General features: G+C 29.6%; 1 protein-coding gene across 3 annotated transcripts in view; it reads left to right on the top strand.

Annotated features, from left to right (window-relative positions):
• LOC118187793 (uncharacterized) overlaps nucleotides 1-20,610 on the top strand; it is a 200,817-nt gene that overhangs the window by 163,966 nt on the left and 16,241 nt on the right. For all 3 annotated transcript variants that reach the window (XM_085824749.1, XM_035358068.2, XM_035358069.2), the window contains exons 6-15: nucleotides 7,397-7,479; nucleotides 8,520-8,619; nucleotides 8,718-8,775; nucleotides 8,887-8,981; nucleotides 9,584-9,736; nucleotides 10,063-10,219; nucleotides 11,381-12,287; nucleotides 14,714-14,961; nucleotides 15,988-16,107; nucleotides 19,008-20,426. In XM_085824749.1, coding sequence (XP_085680875.1) covers nucleotides 7,397-7,479; nucleotides 8,520-8,619; nucleotides 8,718-8,775; nucleotides 8,887-8,981; nucleotides 9,584-9,736; nucleotides 10,063-10,219; nucleotides 11,381-12,287; nucleotides 14,714-14,961; nucleotides 15,988-16,107; nucleotides 19,008-20,426 — 3,340 coding nt within the window. The remainder of the gene's footprint in view (nucleotides 1-7,396; nucleotides 7,480-8,519; nucleotides 8,620-8,717; nucleotides 8,776-8,886; nucleotides 8,982-9,583; nucleotides 9,737-10,062; nucleotides 10,220-11,380; nucleotides 12,288-14,713; nucleotides 14,962-15,987; nucleotides 16,108-19,007; nucleotides 20,427-20,610) is intronic.

Genomic DNA, 20,610 nt, shown 5'->3' with positions numbered 1-20,610 from the left:
TTCTAAAACATCATGGTGCAAAATATCATCGTCGAAAATAAAGCGGTTAAAAAAATTTGCAATTTAAAAACATCGCCGACGAAAATATCAAGGTAAAAAATAAAGTATCTACAAATCATCGCATGAAGATAACATCGCAGACATGCTTTTTTCAGACTTTAATAATTGTAAATGGATATTCCCATGATGATTTGTGAGCGCAAGATGGAAAGAAGGGTAATTTTTGCTTTCATATTTTTTAGTCACTAATAATTTTTGCTGATAAAGTAAAAAGGAAACTTAAGCATAGAAAATTCATGCAACTTATAGCACTTAATAGAATGTTAAACCGACATACTAGTTAACTATCTAAGGTCATTAATAAATCATTTTTTATAATTTATTACTGGTAATTTTTCATGAAAAGTATAATCTAAAAAAGATTATAAAAAGGAAGGTAAGTAACTGCATGACGTTAAATAGGAGAAAATTGCTAAATTGCTAAATTATGAGATTATATTCTTCACTTTTGTTTTAATCTAATACTCTTATAGTGAAAATTATTTCTTGTTTTGTTTCAGTTTATTCTTGCAGCGTGCAGTCAGTTACTTGAATGTCGATTTGCTCGTTATGACGAAAATGAGCTATATAATATTTCAGTAGTGTTTGGATTTATTAGATTATGCCAAAGCACACTACGGCTATCTGCTTAAGGGGTGAGATTCCTTTGTGGGGTACATTCTCAGGAACTGGTTCATATGCACATTATTCTTCAGGAAAATCACGAAAATCTTCTAGCACTTTAAATGTATTACTTAATTTTTTATATACATTTTATTCGAAAGTTTCGTAGTTACTTATTAAACTTACAATGACCAACTTCCTAAGACAATTTTTAATGTTTTTCTTACCATGTTTTTTAATTTTCAGAGTATTTTAATTTATGCACTCCAGAAATCTATAACGAAATTAAAATTAATATTTCTGAATTTCTGAGTGAAATTCTATTTTGTGGCGATTCTTTGTCATCGGAATTCTTTGCCAAGCAACTTTGAAGCGACTAATTTTTCTTGTAAATTTTTAATTACAGATAAAATTTAATGAAATAAAAACTTAATCAAATTTCTCTTATATAATTTTTTAATTAATTTTTAATTTTTAATAATGCACATATTGTACATTGACTTTTATTTTCAGTGACTGAAACGTTTCACATACAATTTTTTGTATTTAAATGAGAAACTGTTTGGAATAAGAAAATGTAACATTTTTATGTAACATATGATTTTGAATAACAATCATAACTAAATTTTAAAATCCGGGTTCGCTTCGTTGCATGATTAGTTTTTAATTAAATTCACCAGAAAGAATATTTTTTAAATAAATTGAAAGTATTTAGTGCTTTTACGCATTAAAATATTGGAAAAAGATATCTTGAAAGAAGGCATGTTAATTTCCATATTTTACATTTTAAATCAAAAACAAAAGTAACTTTTTGTTTTAATAATTTTACAAATCTTACAGTTTTTCTTCATCTGTAATTAACTGTAGTTTTACTTTCACAGTTCATAACAATAAACAAAGATATACCGTGAATTGACTAAATCAATGAGAAGTGCGTTATTAGGTAAATGCAGAATTCAGTTTATCCATGTACATCACTGTAAATAACAAATGTACTAATTGCTTGTCTGATTTCTTTACCTCAAGATTAAATATTTTCTTCATCTTTCACTTCACAGGAAGGAAAAAAGGCTTCTTTATCTCTTTACCCAGCCATAAAAACTTTACTACAGTGTTTATTATTGCATCTGCATGAAACAAAAGGAACAAAATGTTGCATATAAGTTTATAACTTCATAGAGTTAACCATTTTTTATATGGGATATGCATTCTCTTTAATATTCATGTAAGGCTTAATTAGCATGCTGGTTGTGATTCATACTATATATTTATACTTGTATGTACTCAAATCACATGCTTTTTTGAGTGCTGGATTGCTCAAAACAATAAATAAGCTCTTTTATTTTCATTTTATTATTGCAACATGACTAACTTTTATATAAAGTGTAGTGGTGATGTGATAGTGAGTATATAAGAGGACTACATACAGTCCTTATTCGTTTTGTACATTGTCTGTATTTAGTAGTCCTTATTATATTACATATTATAGTAATGCATTATAGTAATATTTACGAATTCGCATTGATCCTGTGACACAACAAAGACATCGCAAATTTTATAATGTTTGTGTGTAAAGACTGGACACCAAATTTTGAAAGTTATTTTGACAGATTAAAATATGTTTCAGGAAAATCTGTATATTTCTCTTATTGGTCTGAAGAAGTGTTTAAAAATAAAGAAATAAATGCATATTGCACAGTTCTGAAAATACACTGCTTAAAATTAATGTAATTAAAAAAAATTATTTAATTTTGGAAAATCTTGTTCCTCAGATTCTAAATGTTTTCCATTTTCAGCAACAAAGTTTAAATTTATGTTTTTATCATACATATAATCGGGAAGTTTCGTCTCCTTAATCGAACTACGTGGATACGTAACTTTATTGGAAAAAGATTAAAATGTTGTATTATTAATTATTCGTATTGCTGAAGTTTAGCCAAAAAAGAAAGAAAAATTAAATCTATATTTTAATATCATTCATTGATGAAATTATATATTAATTAAATACATCTGTGTGTATGAATGCATATATGCAAAAGAGGCAAAGGGCTTTATCAAAAACAAACAAGGAAGGGCGATCTAAGTATGTTTGGTAAACTCTAAACTTTTCTGGGTTCTCTTTTTAAACTACATGGTAGCAGGAAAAAATACAAGTATTAATAAGTTAAGAAATGCTATATCTGTATTATGCTATTGCTGTATGTAAAGCATCATCAGTAATGACCTAAATTTTCAGCTGTATTTTATTAACCAAATAGTCTTAAGCGCCAAGAGGGGACAGATCCCCAGGAGTTAAGCTTGATCGAAACACCCGCTCCCACGGTTGACTCTCCTCAATAGTATAATTCATGGAGGTAAAAAAGGACCTTTCTACCTCCATGGTATAATTAGCTGTAATTCGTCCCCCCCCCCCTCCGAGTTCAGCCACTTAGCTTGTTTTTCAGCATACTCAGAACTAGAGCTTCAAGCATTAGTTTCCGGAAAAGTTCCTAATTGCTTTCATCTTGCATACAGATTGCTGCAGTTACCAGCCAAACCCTGATTCTCACTTCTTTTTCGAAACAAATATATACTACTATAGATGAAAGAAAAATTTCATTTTATGAATAAAATAACTGTATATAAAATGCGAAACTAAATAATCTAGTAAAAAATGAACTTTTGAAAAAACTCATAAATCAATATTCTGAAAATTTTAAGTACGGTGAAATATAGCATTTAATTCTCTCCTTTAACCTTTTCAGTCCCAATGGGTTCTACAAATCCCAGTAGATGTTTAAAGAAGCCTAGATGGAATTTCATGCATCAATTTACTACATAGTTAATGTCCCACTGGTAGAAGCATCATTTCTGACATTTCCACTACAAAATTGTTGCCCGCCTCTTCTTATAGAGGCTTAGTTACAGACTGTCAATTTCTGTGAATGTCATTTGTGTCATTTGTGATAATTACCAAGAATAGATAAAAATATCAAGTCAGTTGAAAAAACAAATAAATTGGGACTGAAAGGGTTAAACAATTTAAGATGATTTTAAATTTTCAGTATTTAGTTATTCAGATTTACAGCAGCAAAATCATGTTCTTAAAACGGATTAGTTAAATCTATTTAGATCCTCAAAAAAAAAAAAAAAAAAAAAAAAAGTATTTTTCCTTTCATTTAAAAATTTTATATTTTGACAACTTCTAAATCCCTTTTTTTTTTTTTTTTTTTTTTGATATTCTGCACTATATCACACGTAAAATTATAAATTTTTGCTCATAAAAAATTCATAGATTCATGAGTCTATTTGAGTTAATTGTGCTTCTTACATGCAAAAGATGTTTAATATGAAGACGTATATTAATAGAGTTTTATAATATATTTTCAGTGGGAAATATGCACTAACATATAACAAGCTAATTCAGAAGTCAAACAACAAAAATCAGCGTTATATTCACAAAATATAACGCTGATTTTTGTTGTTTGACTTCTGAATTAGTATTTATTCGGCGTGTTATTGTGTCTTAATTATATAACAAGCATTAAAATAATTGAGTCACAGGATCAGTAAGAAACCACGGTTATTACCAAAATAAATGAGAACAATGTACAATATAATAAAGACTACAAAGGTGAATGAGCACAATATTTAAAATAAATAAGGACTATATACAACTTCTCAGACTCCCACACCATCGAAACTATATAAAAATTAAACATGTTGCAACAATTAAAGGAACAAAAAAGAGGGATTTTGAGAAACCAGTGCTCCAAAAAAAGCATGTGATTTGAGTATATACAGGTATTAATATATAGTATGAATCACAACCAACATACTAATTAAGCCTTGCATGTAATATTAAAGAGAATGCATATTAAAGTATAAGAAATGGCTAACTCCATAAAGTACAAAGATGAAAAAGATATTTGTGTTTGATTTAAAACATAAACGATGGAAAACATGCTTTCTTTAAAGATATCTTTTTTCAAAATGTGTTAGGTACTTTTAGTTGAATGCGTAGAACACTAAATACTTTCATTTTATAGAAAAATATTCTTTCTGATTATTTTAATTAAAACATAATCATGTATGAAGCGAACTCGGATTGCAAAATTTATTTATGGTTGATATTCAAAATCATATGTTTATAAAACATTTAAAGAAACACATAAAAAAGTTACATTTTCTTATTCCAAACAAATTGTCATTTAAGTAAAAAAAAAAGTGTATTTGAAACGTTTCAGTCACTGAAAATAAAAGTCAACGTAAAATATGTGCAGTTTTAATCCTTTATAAAATTTAAGGGAAATTTGACTAAGTTTTTATTTCATTAAATTTTATCTTTAATTAAAAATTTACAAGAAAAATTAGTCGCTTCAAAGTTGTTAGGCAAAGAATTCCGATGACAAAGAATTGCCACAAAATAGAATCTCACTCAGAAATATGAATTTTAATTTTGCTATAGAGATTTTTGGAGTGCATAAATTAAAATATTCTGAAAATTAAGAAACACAGAAAAAAAAAAAAATTAAATTGTCTTAGGAAGTTGGTCACTGTAAGTTTAATAAGTAACTACGAAATTTTCGAATAAAATGTATATGAAAAATTAAATAAAATAATTTTAAGTGCTTAATAAGAAATGTCTAAATCTAAATTTTTTTTTACTAATGGCGGGCCCTCAGCCAACTTCGGCTTGGCCGCTACTAAGGCCTACTTTATTATGGAGGCACCAAATAGGTGGGCCACCTTTGCCTCCTATGACGGACAGTTACAACCCTGCCTTCTCCGAGATTCAAGCCCGGGACCTTTGGTATCGCAGCCCGGCTTCCCATACCGTCTGGGCAGCCTAAATCTAAAAGTAAATGTAAGCAATCCAATTTAAAGCGACCACTCAAAACTCCATATTTTTTTAAATCTTGTGTGGATGTGGTGAACTTGCGTAATGATTAAAACATATTTTTATTGTTCTCAAAAACATTGTTCATCTTAGGGAGATAGTCACCAAGAAGGTTCACTGCAAGTATACATTATTTCTATAAAAAAAAAAAAAAAAAAAAGCCGCGTGAAGATTTTCATGTTTTTCCTGAAGTATAATGTGCATATGAACCAGTTCCTGAGAATGTACTCCACCATCTCTTAAGCAGATAGCCTTAGTGTGTTTTGGCATAATGTAATAAATCCAAACACTGCTGAAATATTATATAGCTGGTTTTCGTCATAACGAGGATATCAACATTCAAGTAACTGACTGCACGCTGCAAGAATAAATGAAACAAAATAAGAAATAATTTTCACTATAAGAGTATTAGATTAAAACAAAAGTAAAGAATATAATCTCATAGTTTAGCAATTTTCTCATATTTAATGTCATGCAGTTACTTACCTTCCTTTTTCTAATCTTTTTTAGATTATACTTTTCATGAAAAATTACCAGTAAAAACTTTATAAAAAAATTATTTATAAATGACCTTAGATAGTTAACTAGTATGTCTAACATTCTATTAAGGTTTAACATTCTATTGAGTGCTATAAAGTTGTATGAATTTTCTATGCTTAAGTTTCCTTCTTTATCAGCGAAGTTTATTAGTGAATAAAAAATATCAAAGCAAAAATTATACTTCTTTCCATCTTGCGCTCACAAATCATCATGAGAATATCCATTTACAATAATTAAAGCCTGAAAAAAGCGTGTCTGCAATGTTATTGTCATGCGATGATTTGCAGATACTTTATTTTTTACCACGATATTTTCGTCGGTGATGTTTTTAAACCGTGAAGTTTTTGAACCGCTTTATTTTCGACGATGATATTTTGTACCACGATGTTTTAGGACTGTGATGTTTTCTCTTTGTGATTTTTTCTCCCACAATGTTTTGTAGCACGACGTTTCCGCCTTGCGTTGTTTTCTTTGCCACGTTTTCGTCCGCGGTGTTTTTGCCGCGATGTTTTCGGCTGTAACCTTATATTAATATGACACTAGTTTTTACGGTTAATTGGGAGCAGTTCTATATGGCCTTGTAAAGCTTTGTTGTCATAGTATCTCTCTTGCAAAAGCTGTAATTGTCTTATATCCTAGGTATGTCCATCAAATTCTTTCCAACAGCAGAACTTGAGACTCAAAACATATTTATGAATGTCAGCATTCATCAATACTTTTATTAATTTAATAGCAATGGATGTCAATGCATTCTAAAGAAGAGGGAAGTGAGAGTGCTGATTTCTTGTAAAAAAAGGAAGTACTGTGCTCCAAAAAGAATTTTTTTATCATTCATTCTGCTAAGAGAATCATAAATATGGAATTTATAGAGATTCATGATTAAAATTTGTGCACAAAAGGTAGGATAAAATCCTTGTCCTTGTCCCTTGGGCAAGGGATATAATATTGCTGATTCTCTTTGTGCTAAAACTGTTTCATTAATTCATTTTGTGACGGGACATGATTACCTCAATGCTCATCTCTTTTTACGTTAGATCCATGATTTTTTAGTGTCTTCTCTTTGTAATTCTTGTGTATAATCTATGAAGGAAGAACATTTAAACAAGCCGTGCTTTTAATAGTTTTAATTCTGTTACCCAAAGTTCTGAGAAACAAGACTGTTTATTGCCTAAGTGCCAAATGTGAGACATTTGTAAATAAATAAATATTTTAGCATATTATATTATGAGTGGTAATATCTGCTGAATTTTAAATTCCAAACCTTTAAAAAAAAATTTTTTTTTTTAAATTTAACTTTTTCTCCCTTTTTGTTAGACTGTGTGTCATGCTTGTGGAGCTACCTCAGAACCTCTGCCTTTTACTCAAATGGTGCACTATGTGCCTTCTTCCGCTCTTTGGTAAGAATATCCTTTAAAACAAATTTTTTTCTTTATGTAGAATTCAAAGACTATTTTTCATTTCATAAGTATTAAGGCGTATAAAACAGTTTTATTAGTTTAAAATTATGATTTGAAGTGTATAATTGTTTGACTCAAATCTTATTATATTTGGAAGTCATGACAAAATAATATTAAATAGTATTATAATTTAATATAAATAATATTAAAATACAATAAATTTTGTGCTTTGGCTGTATTCATTTGTGTTCAAAAAACAGATTTATTTTGTTTGCATAGAAAATAAAATATGAATATGAAAATAATTATTTAAATTGAATTGTATTAAGTATATGTCATATATGTTGACTCGTCAAACATAGATAAATTACTGTTTATTTATAAGATTAAATTAAATTACTTTATACATAAGAGAGACATTGATGCTACATGGTTGGCAAGTGACGAGAGTGTGACGCAGCACAAATACCGATGTGAATCTGAAAACTGGTTTTTCAAATCACCATTCATTGCAGATATTTTTTACCGTGCACTCGCCTAGCTATTCAGGTTAGAGGCACTGCCATCTAACGGCAAGCAAAGTAATTAATATCTAACAGTATATTCTAGTATTTAATTGTTAAATCTGTATATTACAGCAAAACAGCTGGTACTGAATGTTTTTTTAATCCAAAATTTATAAGAATTAAATTTTCGTGAAATATCAGTAATTTTTATTTATACTTTAAAAAAAATGTTTTTTTTATTATACCCATTTGATTGTTTTATTTATTGATTGTTTTACCCATTTATGTGAACATTTTTATGGTGCCATTTGACTACTTTTCTTAGCTTGTTTTATTTATTTATTATTTATTTTTTTTAATGCAGTGGTAATAACCTCACCTTTCTGATTATGATTATATTTAGAAGTGTTTAGATTTCAAAGTGGTATTTAATTTGGTGTTCAATGGAACAAAATATTAATGATGCACAAGTAGAAATTAATGCACTTTAATTAAACTTTTTTTTTTTTTTTTTTTTTTTTTTTTTTTTGGTAGTTCTCAAGCAAAGCTGATGAAGGAAAAAAATGACCAAGTGCCAAATTTCAGTGAATTGCTCAAGAGAGCGGGAGGATTAGGAGATTTAAGAGACTGCCCAGTAAGTTACTGCAAGATGCTACAAAAATCAAGCATGCTTTTTTTTCATCCATTTTATCAAACACAGATAATTATACTTTTAAAAATTATTTTTTTTAGAGTTCATGTGGTGCTGTGATACAGATAAGAAAAACCCTGATGAATCATCCAGAAATAGGTAATATACTTTTATATTGTACTTCAAAATAGAAGACCTTACAAAAAATATTTTATAAAATGTATTCATATTTTCTAATGATTTTTTTTTTTTTTTTTTTTTTTTTTAAAGTGAGCATTGGCCTTGTCTGGGATTCTGAAAGGCCTACTATTGAACATATCATGGATGTCTTCAAGACCATTGGAATGTCTCTTAAACTTCAAGATGTAAGTTAATTCAGATTATTTAATTTTTTTTTTTTAGTATACCAAAAATCACTAAGCTTAGATTTTTAAAAATGATTTGGCCTGGTGTATAAAGGTTCTACATTATTCAACATGCAATGATATATTCAAGTGACAGCGATAACACCTTTTTGATGTTAAAAAAAAATCAAAGATATTCAAATGGTAATTAAATGAAATGAGTTAAATAAAAGTTAAAAAATAATTAATAATTTTTTGAGAATGTTAGAAGGTAATGATAGTAATTTATATGGATAAATTTTATTACTAATAAATGATTTTTAAAGTAAACTATAAATCATAAAGTGCTAGATAATTAATAATAATACTAGATAATTATTATTGACATGCTAGTAATGTATCTTAATTACTGAAAATGTGTTTAAAAAATAATGTAAGGTATTTTATAGAGAATATTTGTTCAATCATTTTTGCTTAAAATATGAATTTGTCGCTTTTAATGCTAGAATTCTTTTAACTACATTCATGTGATGTGAATTTGTGTAATTTATTGCACATGAAAACTGTATTGCTTATTTTTATTTAAATAAAACATACTAATGTGTAATGACCTCCTTTTGTAGGTATTCCATTCAGTAGTGGACAGCCGTTGGGCCTCTGCTGCAACACATCAGCTCGTTGGAATAGTGACCTATTATGGGAAGCATTATTCAACATTTTTCTTCCATACCAAGTTGAGAGTGTGGATTTATTTTGATGATGCTGCAGTGAGAGAGGTTGGTTGAGTCAAAAGTATATATTAAAAATGCATGTATTATTTAAATTACTAAAAACTATTCAAATTAGAATTTTGTTAAATTTTATAGTATAGAGTGTTTTAGAAAACAGAGCATATATTACGTGAAATTTAGAACCTAATTTAAAAAGCAAATTATTGCAATGAATAAATTTTTATTTTGAATTTATTATATTATAAAATGTCCATTTAATAGAATTTTCATTTTGTTATGTTATTGTTGATTCCAGTAGAGCTGAAACACATGTCCAAGTATTTAACTCTTCTACTTTTTAATAAATGGAATTTATTCTATCTTGTTTAAAGATTGGACCAAAATGGGAACAAGTAGTTGAAAAGTGTTGCCGTGGCCATTTTCAACCCTTACTTCTATTATATGCCAATCCTCATGGATCTCCTGTGAATACATCAACGGCTCCACGAGTAGTGACACTTGTTTCAGGTCACAAGAAAAATGTAACCGGTAATAACTATTTTTTTTTCTTTGAAAAATGTTAACATTAAATATATATAAATTCAAAAACAGGATGTTATGCTTAGATTTATTTTAAAATAATTGTAGCAATGAGCAGTTCTGAAATTTGTGTCCTATTTATTATTTGAAGATTATTGATTCCTTTAATTCTAAGGAGTCTCCAGTTCCTGCACTATGTATTTAGAAGCTATTATAGTATGCTGTGCATCAGGTTCATTAAAAAGCAATTTTCAAGCAAAACGTTTTGTCGCTTTGGCAGTGATATCCATGTATTTTTGAATGGCAATTTGACTGCAAGAATAGATTGAGAGACCTGGTAATCACTGCATGGTCTTCCAAACCATTTGATATTTTCTCCATGAGAGCTTTTTATAAACTATGTGTATGTAACATCTGTGTGTATCCTAAATAAATGGTTACACTGTTTAATTTTGGCAGACAGTACTAGGGATATCCATCTAAGCTTCATTCCAGTTTCCATCATTAGCATCTGGGATTTTGATGATATCCTAGAATTGGAAAATAAAATCCTGGAACGTCATATTCCTCTTTCTCTATCCTCTTGAAAGGACTTTTTGATTTTAAATGCTCCCATTCCATAAAGACATTTTGTTAATATATTTGCCTTAGTTAATATTTGAATGTTAACCAGTAGACATGGTAGTCACTCTTTACAAACTCCATATCCAATATGATGAGGCTCTGCAGAATGGGTTAATAGAGTATCGGAATTCATTGTGCAATCAGACCCAACTCCATTGTCTGGCCCTCATTGCCAGTCCTACATTTTCCTGCTGCTGTGCATTAAATCTAGCTGTTGTAGTCAATGTTGTATTATAACAAGATGCTTCTTTCTTCATGGATTGAGATAAAAAAACGTAATATATTTACTAATGGTGTGCTAATAGTGGAGCTCATTTTGAAGTTAATTATGTATGGGAGAAAATTTTTTCTTGAGTTTTTATATCTGAAAGAGTATTGCTGTAAATTATGATAAGCCTTTTTTTTTTTTATTGAGCATCATAAGCATAACATCTTGTGTTTATTAATAGGAAATTAGTTTTGTCTAGCTCAGTTGCATTTTTATGTTAAAGTTTAGAAACTTTAAGTTGTAATTAACTTCTAATGTATGAATTTTTATTATTATAGGGAAAGACACTTGCAGTATTAATTTGGAACACTGTAACAATCAAAGACGAGCACTTACGCCAAATCCAGAAGTATCTTGTGATCTCAGTGCAAATATTCAACCCAGAAGAGCTGTTACTCCTAGTGGTGAATTATCGTGGTGTGATGACAGTCCAAAAGAGCAAAATAAAATTGTTGAATCCATTATTCCCTTTAGTACGCACTCAAAAGAAAATTCTCTGACATCTACCAGTGTAACATGTACAAATTATCATGAACCTTATCAAACTATACACAGTGGTGTCAGAAACCCAAATCAGTTATGTCCTCAAAGTATTATGCTTGAAAATAGCATTCTCAAACCCAGTAGAATATCAACCAGACTGTCTATACCTAACTGTGCATTTTATTCTGAACTGTACGAATCCAAAGTTAATGGAAATACAATTGGAAACAACAATCTCAATCGTCCAGCATCTGTAGATGATATTCTCCAAAATTCTCCAAGGACAAATATGAATTCAGATGCAACAGAGAAGGCTGTTTATCCCCTTGATAACACACTAGAGCTGAACCCTATTGCAATAGATGAACATGTGGGAGATGGTACATATATTAGTCGCCAAACTGTGGAAAATGTGTTACACCTACAGAAATTACAACGGCAAAGATCTGTGAATTGCAAGACTGGTAACATATATTTAGGACAAAGAAATAGCAGCAGTAGTTTAGAATCTCTGGATAATGTTTTTGTTTTTCGAGATAAAAATTTGAATGGGCAGCTAAATTTGAAACTGGACTTATTCGATTCATCTAATATTGCAAGGAGAAGAGATTCTGGGAACTGGAGTGGGGATAGAAATAGTGCCAGCTCTTCCAGTACCACATCATTAGATAATCCTTACTTTTATGTAGTTGGAAACAAGAGGTATGTTTATATTTTAAAGTTTCTTGCTATTATTTCAAAATGCATTTAGAATAAACTGAGAATTATATTTATCTTTTAAAATTTGTTAGTTGTATGATAGGAATGTTCATTACATGATACTTAACTTGATCGATGTAGCTATGTGGGCATGCCTAGTTTACATCCAACTTCATTTGTTAAATTTGTTTTGAGAATGTACAGTGTGCATTTCTACTTGTTGCTGTGAAAACAAAAAATTATTATTTTTTAAATCTTAATGTAATACTTTCATGAAAGTGAGAACTCAGGAAATATATCATAAAAAAATTATTTGATATTACTCTTTTTAGCAATATATGAAGAAAGATAAAATAATTTTTGAACAGCACTAAAAGAAGTAATAACTGAAAACTAAAGTAGTTACTTATTTTATTCTTATCATTTTTTAATTGTCCAATATTCAAAAGGTAAAGAATATTTGTTCAGTTCTCTTAACATAATTTAAATTTTCTGCATTATAGAGATTTTTAGAAGTGGTAAAAATATCTGTGCAGAAATCTATATCACATATTTTTTTGGGAGGTATTTTTAATGTTTCTGTATAGAATAAAGACAGCTTTGTGGCCACCACACGGCTTTCTTATGTGACCTGTTAAATTATACATGTTTTTTGAAGCACTTCATTTAAATTATTTGTTTCTTCAGATTATTTCAACTTAATTAGCCAATCCCTCATGGCAAGTTGAGAATGACACCAAAAACTGCAAATTTTGGAAATAAAAGTTATAATAATTTTTGTTGTATGGCAGTCAAACTTCTTGTATTTTTAATTTTTATTAGCAAGTATAAAACTGTCCCAAATATAAGTGTAGGCACCAGGAGACCACATAAAAATTTAGATTTCATTATTTTCATCATTTAAAACACTTCTGTAATTTGAAGTATATGATTACGACCAACGATAATAAAAGCCTGGTATGTATTTTTAAACCTGGTAAAGGGAGTAAGTACATATATACTTTTGGTAATGCCAAATTGCAATAAAAAAGGGAGGTGTACAACTAAATGTTATAAGAGTCCCATATATAAAATTTCAACATTCTACTGCCAATTGTTTTTGAGTAATGTGAGATACCTACAGACATTGTGTAAAAATCAGCGACAATGATACGAAATTCATGTGTGCAGTTCTCAGCAGAGTGCAGTGTTCAAGCTGTTACATGGTGTGAGAGGGCACTAAATCAGTTTTCAGATTAAATTAATATTAGATATTAAATTTAGTCATGTCGTATTAAATTTTTTATTGTTCTTTATGATCTATTATTGCAGAAGCAATAAGTCATTTAGTTATGGGTGTAGTTGACATTACAAGAATCATAACTTACTGGCTAGTGTCAAGGGATTTTATTTAGCATTCTGCAACCAAATTCAGGCAGGCTGATGGACCAGCCAGGTAGATGTAATCTGATTACTCCTCTGACATCATTGAATCAGAGATCGTAAAGTACAATAACAAAAATTAAGAGGGCATGACTAATTTAGTCTGCAAACTGATTTAGACAAGGCAAGATCTCAGAATGCTCTTAAAGTCTCGACTAGAGAGATTCTTGCTTCTAGCAAGATCCTTACATAATGAGGATAATAAACTAAAATAATTGTTTCTATGCCTTTAATGTTGTTATATACCGTATTAGAACTTCGCATAGATTTATATTAAACATATTGTTGTTCTGTATGCAATAATTAATAACAATCATAACCTACACCAGTTATGACATGGAGTCGTGCTATTAGAGTAACATACCATTTTAACCCCATATCCATTTTGAATCCATTTTATAATTCTTTTTGCAAAAAGGAGTCATTTATCCTGTCTGTACTTACAGATGTCAGGCAAAAAATAGTCGAAAGGATATTTCTGTTGAACTTTGATAGCTGAAATGTTTCGCAATTGCAATATTTCCTTCATACAGTGAAGTAAAAAGGGAACTTTCAGTTGTCAAGTGAAAAAAATAGTAATCTATGCCCCCTTTTCTTTAACTTTTATAAAAACTTTAATGAAATTTCCTCATACTGATAATAAATAAATATGAAAAAGACTATAATTAGTGCAATTGATATAACATTAGAAAGAAAGTTTTATTTCTGTGTAAGACAAATGCTGTGATAATGGAGGACTTATTACTTTCTTTTGAGGAGCTTCTGCTAAAGATGGTTTTCATATATTTTTGTAAGAAAATATCGGGATAAAAGGATATTAATTTTGAATACTGTAAGAAAGGATTCTTTTATTTTTGACTCATAAGATACTACAGAATTTTTTTGAATTACTTAGGAGATTATTTACTTTCAGAACTTAAATTTGTGTTAAGTAAGAAATATATAGCTGAATTTCTTAGAAAATATTTAATGTAAAAAAAAAAAAAAAAATATTGATTGCATTCCAGAGTGCCCAGCTGTGTTAGAAATATTACAAGACCAGGTGAACCACCTACATTGACGGATCCCGGGTATGATTCTTTCTCCTTGTCCAGTTCTGACAGTTATCCATCAGCTGTGACTAGTTCTCCAGGAAAGATGGACTCTAGGCTGGGCCAGATTCCTGAAAATGTGCAAACAGCTTTTGTTCCGTATGACTTATCTCAGTTACAGTATTGCTTAAAAGACATGAAAAGCAATGAGCATTTTCCATTTGGTAAGTTTTTATGTTATATATTATTTTATTGATCTTGATGTGAGGGAAGGGACATTTTTTCTTTTCTTCTGTTTTTTTTTTTTTTTTTTTTTTTTGGGGGGGGGGTCCTATTAACTTTTATTGTAAGGATAATTTCTTTTTCCAATTTATCATGTATATTTATATTTTTCAATTTCATGCCTTATAATATGCATTTCTTTTCTAACAATTTTGAATGCCCACCAATGGGAAGACAGCTAAAATCATTTAAAGTGGATAGTTCATTCAAGATTTTATCCTCTATCTTTGAACAGGGATTTTTATGGAACAGGGATCTACATGGGATTTTTATGCATTTCTCTCTATTACCTATTTTCTTCCACCAAGGCATAATTTCTTTCATATTTTCTTTCATCAAGGCTGTATAGTTTTTCTATCAAGGCATCCTTTCTAAGGGAGATGCCATTGGGTACTTTATCACAATAAACAAGCTAACACAAGGCATTCGTCATTTTGCTTTTCTTCATATTTAATTTGAAAGCAAATTTTATCTTTCATCTATAAAAGCAGACTGATTGCTTGATTTAATCAGCTGTAAAATTAATTTTTTTATTATTAATTTAAGCACATAATTTAAGGCAGACTGATGGATATAATTCTTTAAAGATTTATCCTCCGAATTTTAGATGAGAAATTTGTGAGTAGGGAGATAATACATCTAAAGTGTGTTAAGTCGCTACGTTATTTAATTCTTGTATATATTTTGATCTTATGTTTTTTATGATAGGTGTAGTGTTAGAGTGAAATTATCATATTCTCATAAGAAACATGAGATAAAAATATACAAGAATAAAATTCATGTTTGAATTTTTCTATTTAAATACAGCATTAAGAATTTGCTGTCTTAATCTTTATTGCTGAATAAGCATTAATTTGCTTATCTTGGGAAGGTTTAAATTTGCTTTTATGGATAATGCAGGCTTCTGATGATAGTGATTATGTATACTTTTTAAAAATAATCAACATTTTAATGATGTTTTGTTACAGGTTTCAAAGATGAATGTGATAAACTTTGTGCTGAAGCTGACATTTTTGTAGCCAAATCCATTGAGAGGGAAAATTCTGGAGATATATCAATGGCTGCTTTACTAAGTGATACTGCTGCAGGTATGCTACTATTTCAAATTTTCACTTATAAATAAATCATAAAAATGAGCAAATTTTAATTGGACTGCACCTAAATTTTGAATTCCAAAAGAAAGAACCAAATAAGTTTCATTAAGAAAAGAGAGATATTAGTAATTATATACCAAGTTCAATTAATATTGGGAACTAAAATTTTGACCTAATTTTTTAAAAATGAAATTTATGCCTAATTTTTTAAATGATATTTATAAAACTTGGCACTTTGCCGAGATGTAGAATCAAAATATGGAAAAGAAATTATATGTTATTTCTGAAAAAGTTCCTATTTTATGTCAAAATATCTAACTCATATTCTAAGTCTTGCTTTCAAGACATGCAACACACAAGTGGAATTTTGTCATTCGGCCTAGTAGAACGGGAGATATGGAATTGTCCACTTCACTCAGCTTTTTTGGAGGGCAGGGGGCTTTCAGTACATGTGGATTATGCATTGTATGTTTTGGGTAACTTGAAGTCTTATTAAACAAACAGTGCTTCTGATAACATTGATAATAGTATGCATTATTTGTGCATAGGATTTTTGTCACTCTGATAATATTTTTATTTATATAGAGTTATTAATTCTTCTTATCCATGAAAAAGAAAAAGAAAACATAAAATATAATTGTACTAAATATTTGAGTAACTGCAGTTTCATTTACCAAGGCAGTGACATAGATATATAAATTTTAACATGTAATACATACATTTAAATATGTAATACAATAATTTAAATATGTAATGATTTGTGAAGCTTGATAAAAGTAATCTAAGAAACGCTTTTATTTGATTTTTTTATAATCTTCCTAATTTATGCCCAACATTTTAGAAATATTTTTAACTTTACAGAAGCACCTGAACTGTTTTTGTGTTGGTGTGTTCTAATGTATTCAGCAATTAAAAGATCAAATGCTTTCAAGTTTTATTACATTTCTTGCACTACCTAATGTACTGTTCTGAATTTTTTTAAATTTGACTGTTTAGTTTTACTGTTTTTCTTTTGGCGATATTTTTACGCCTGATCAAATTCTGTAATCAATCTCTTTTTTTTTTTTTTTTTTCCCAAAATGGCGGGTGGCGGGCACTTGCCTGTAATGGCATTGGCCACTACTAAGGCCAGAAGTGGTAGCCATTTTATTGTGGAGGCACCTAATAGGCGGCCACCATTACCTCTTATGAAGGGACAGACAATTTTACAACCATGCTTTCTCTGGGATTCGAATCCGGGCCCTTTGGTATCGCAGTCAGGCTCCCCTAACCACTAGACCATCTGGGCGGCTCAATCTCATGTATAACATCAGTCTCAAGCTTAAAACTACGATTATCCTAATATAATATTTAAAAAATTTCATCATTATACTCATTAGATTCATTAATTCTTTATCCAGTGAATCTTGTATAAGTGAAGTTTGTAAAGGCTGATTATACTTTGTAGCTGACACAGCAAAAACCTTCCACTCACATCTTCTAGTTTAAGGATTCTTAATGGTAGGGAATTTGACCCAATAGGAGAAATGTTCAGTACCATATAGATTGACACAGGGTAACAAAGGCTTATCACTCCCCTCCCCCCCCAAAAAAAGGAAAGTTGAGGTGAAATTACATGATCCAGGTTTGCAAAAGTTAAATTTAGATACCGTATAAGTGACGTATAATCAGTAAGAACCTTTTCTTGTTATACTCTCTACAAAAATTAATAAGCATATAAATAACAAGTACTAACTGTAAAAACTGTTTGAGCTTGTTTATTTTGTATTAAAATTTTTAAGAAAATATATTTTGAAATTTTACGTATTACTTGTAAGGCACTGCTAAAATTGGAGAAGGAATAAAGCAATAAATGTGTTAAAACTTTCAAGAAAATATATTTTGAAATTTTATGTATGACTTGTAGTGTACTGCTTAAATTGGCGAGGGAATAAGGGAATAAATGGTTGAGAAAGATTGATATATTGTGGAAAAAACAGGGCACTGCAAAGCTGTTCAAATTAATGAAAGCCTGAATTATAAAAAGTATTAAAACTATTTTTTTCTTAATTGAGAATTTTAATAGTTACATTTTGTTCAAATTACCTAGTCTTGAATTTTTGGAAGTTCAGTGTATTTAGGATTATAGGAATATTACACAGGTTGTTGATAGCAATTTGTACTATACCAGGTTACAGCAGATATTAGAAATGTATTCCAGCCTGAAGAGGTAACTAGATACAACTCTTGAGTTTGTGTGTCATTAAAGCCATGTGCAAAACATTGTTATTTATGAATGGTTAGCTCTCACATTAAACTCGCATATTCTTGTTCTCTCAAAGTTACTGATTTGGCAAAAAATATGAGAAATGGTTTAAGAGTTACCATTTATTAATAATATAAAGCTAATGCCTGTGACAATGCAATGAACCACAAGTCCAAATATTTTTAATTCATTACAAAGCCTGAACTCTTTATAAGGTAGTTTTCATATAAAATATCTTAATTTGTAACAAATAAATGTATAAGAAGAAATCTCTCATAATTTTTCTTTGTATAATTGATGAATTTTCTTCTCCACTTTAATTACTTAATAAATAATAATTTATAAAACATGAACATTTTAAAAAGTGTAACAATTAATAGAGTGAGAAAATGTTTGCTTTCATTATTTTTTTATCTGCTGGTATTTCTGAATAAGAACCAGAGACTGAGAGCTTTGGTTTTTTTAAAGCCTTATTGAAAGATACTTTATGATGCTTTATATTTTGGCTGATGAATTTAAGTTCTTTGGCTGATGAATTTAAGTTCACTAATTGATATAGCATATTTAACATACAGAAACTATTTTTTGAAATCTTATAATGCTAATATTGTGTAACAAAATAGGATTTATGCTCCTGTTTTATTTGCAGCAAAAGCAAGAGCAGCTATGGATGTACCTTACACTAATAGCCAAGCTCTGGCTATGGCTAAAATGAAGCACAGTATGTGTCTTATTAGGTCATCAAATTTACACAAAAAATTGAAAGAAGCAGAAGCAACAATGCGGCGAAAGCAGAAAGAATCTTCTGAATCTTCTCGAAACCAGCAGAATGGTATTAACAACTCTCAGATTACTTCTGATGGTAATTCTCATTGTGGCAAAATAGTATTTGAAAATTCTCATAATGATAATTCTGTAGAAAAAAGCGCAAATGCAAATCAAAGTACTGAGCCTCCAAATTCTGATAAAAATATTGAAATATATGCTACCCTTCCAAAAAGGAGTCTGAAGAAGAAAGGAGCTTTGTCTTCATTTGTGGAATCATTGACTGGTGATGACAGTTCTGATGAAAAAGTTCACAAGGACAAGCATAGTTCCAAGCTAAATGAAGAAAGTAATAAAAGTGATAAAAAATCTGACTCTAATAATGTAATGGAAAAAGATCAAAAAGTATCAAAATCACCAAATGGTAAAAAGAAAAACCATTCTTTTGCTAAAGTGAGCAACAAAGAATCTGATCTTAGTGATTACTCAAGTGAATGGGAACAGACAAAAAAGCCATCTTTGTACAGAACATATTCTGGTCCCACTTCAAATTCAAAGAATGAACTGTCTGATCTTAGATCTACTAACACACAAACATTTACTGATCATCCCACAAAGAAACAACATAAAATTCGTCGGAAGTTAATGGGTGGTTTTATGAGACGCAAAAACCGTAGTCTGCCTGATCTCCGAGAAGGTCAAGACTCGGGGAACGAAGCTACTAGATCTTTTGATGACTGTTTCTTCAACCAGACACCAATATCTTGCAGGAAGAGGCAAGAAAAAGAAAATTCACAATTTTCTCACTCAGAAAACTCGGAAAATAATTCCCATAACTTTAAGAAAGTACCTGAGGCCTCTCATGCAGTTAACGTTCCCAAGTTGTATAAGAAAAATATTTCAAGAGCACATACACCTCCACCATATAAACCACCTCCACCAATAGCACATTCACACCTCAGTATTTCTCCGAAAAAGACTGTTCAGCATTTTAATACAGATTCTAAACATGAAATTATTCCACAGCATTGCATAACTAATTCAGTAATTCCTTCTTCTTATCAAGACTTCTCAGCTAAGCCAAGAAATATGCATCATCCTGTGTTGAGCCGTGAATCTAAAAGCCATAAGAAATTGAATGATCAACATTCATTCCAAAATCATGATGAAATATCATCTAAAAATGTTGCATGGCTAAAAGAGTTACAGTTGAAACAGGAAGAAATAAATCAGAGGCGGAAATTACAGGAGGAGAAAGAAACCTGGAAAACTGAATATAAAGCTGGAGCTGACGAACAATCAGGTGGGTTGTGTATTTTTTGAATACTTAAGTTGAAACTAAGCTTTCTCAGTCTCAAAAAAGAGTAAAAAGTAAAGCGTTCCTATTTCATAAAATGTTATAGTGTATATGTTAAAAATATGTTGTACAAAATTAATTATAAGTAAATAAATAAAACTAAAAAAAATAAAGTTTTAGCCAGTATTTA

Source organism: Stegodyphus dumicola, chromosome 1 (assembly GCF_044657685.1).
Source record: "Stegodyphus dumicola isolate Sdum_Otavi_A_Nest chromosome 1, ASM4465768v1".
NCBI lineage: Eukaryota > Metazoa > Arthropoda > Arachnida > Araneae > Eresidae > Stegodyphus > Stegodyphus dumicola.
This window is presented reverse-complemented; position numbering and strand designations above follow the sequence as displayed.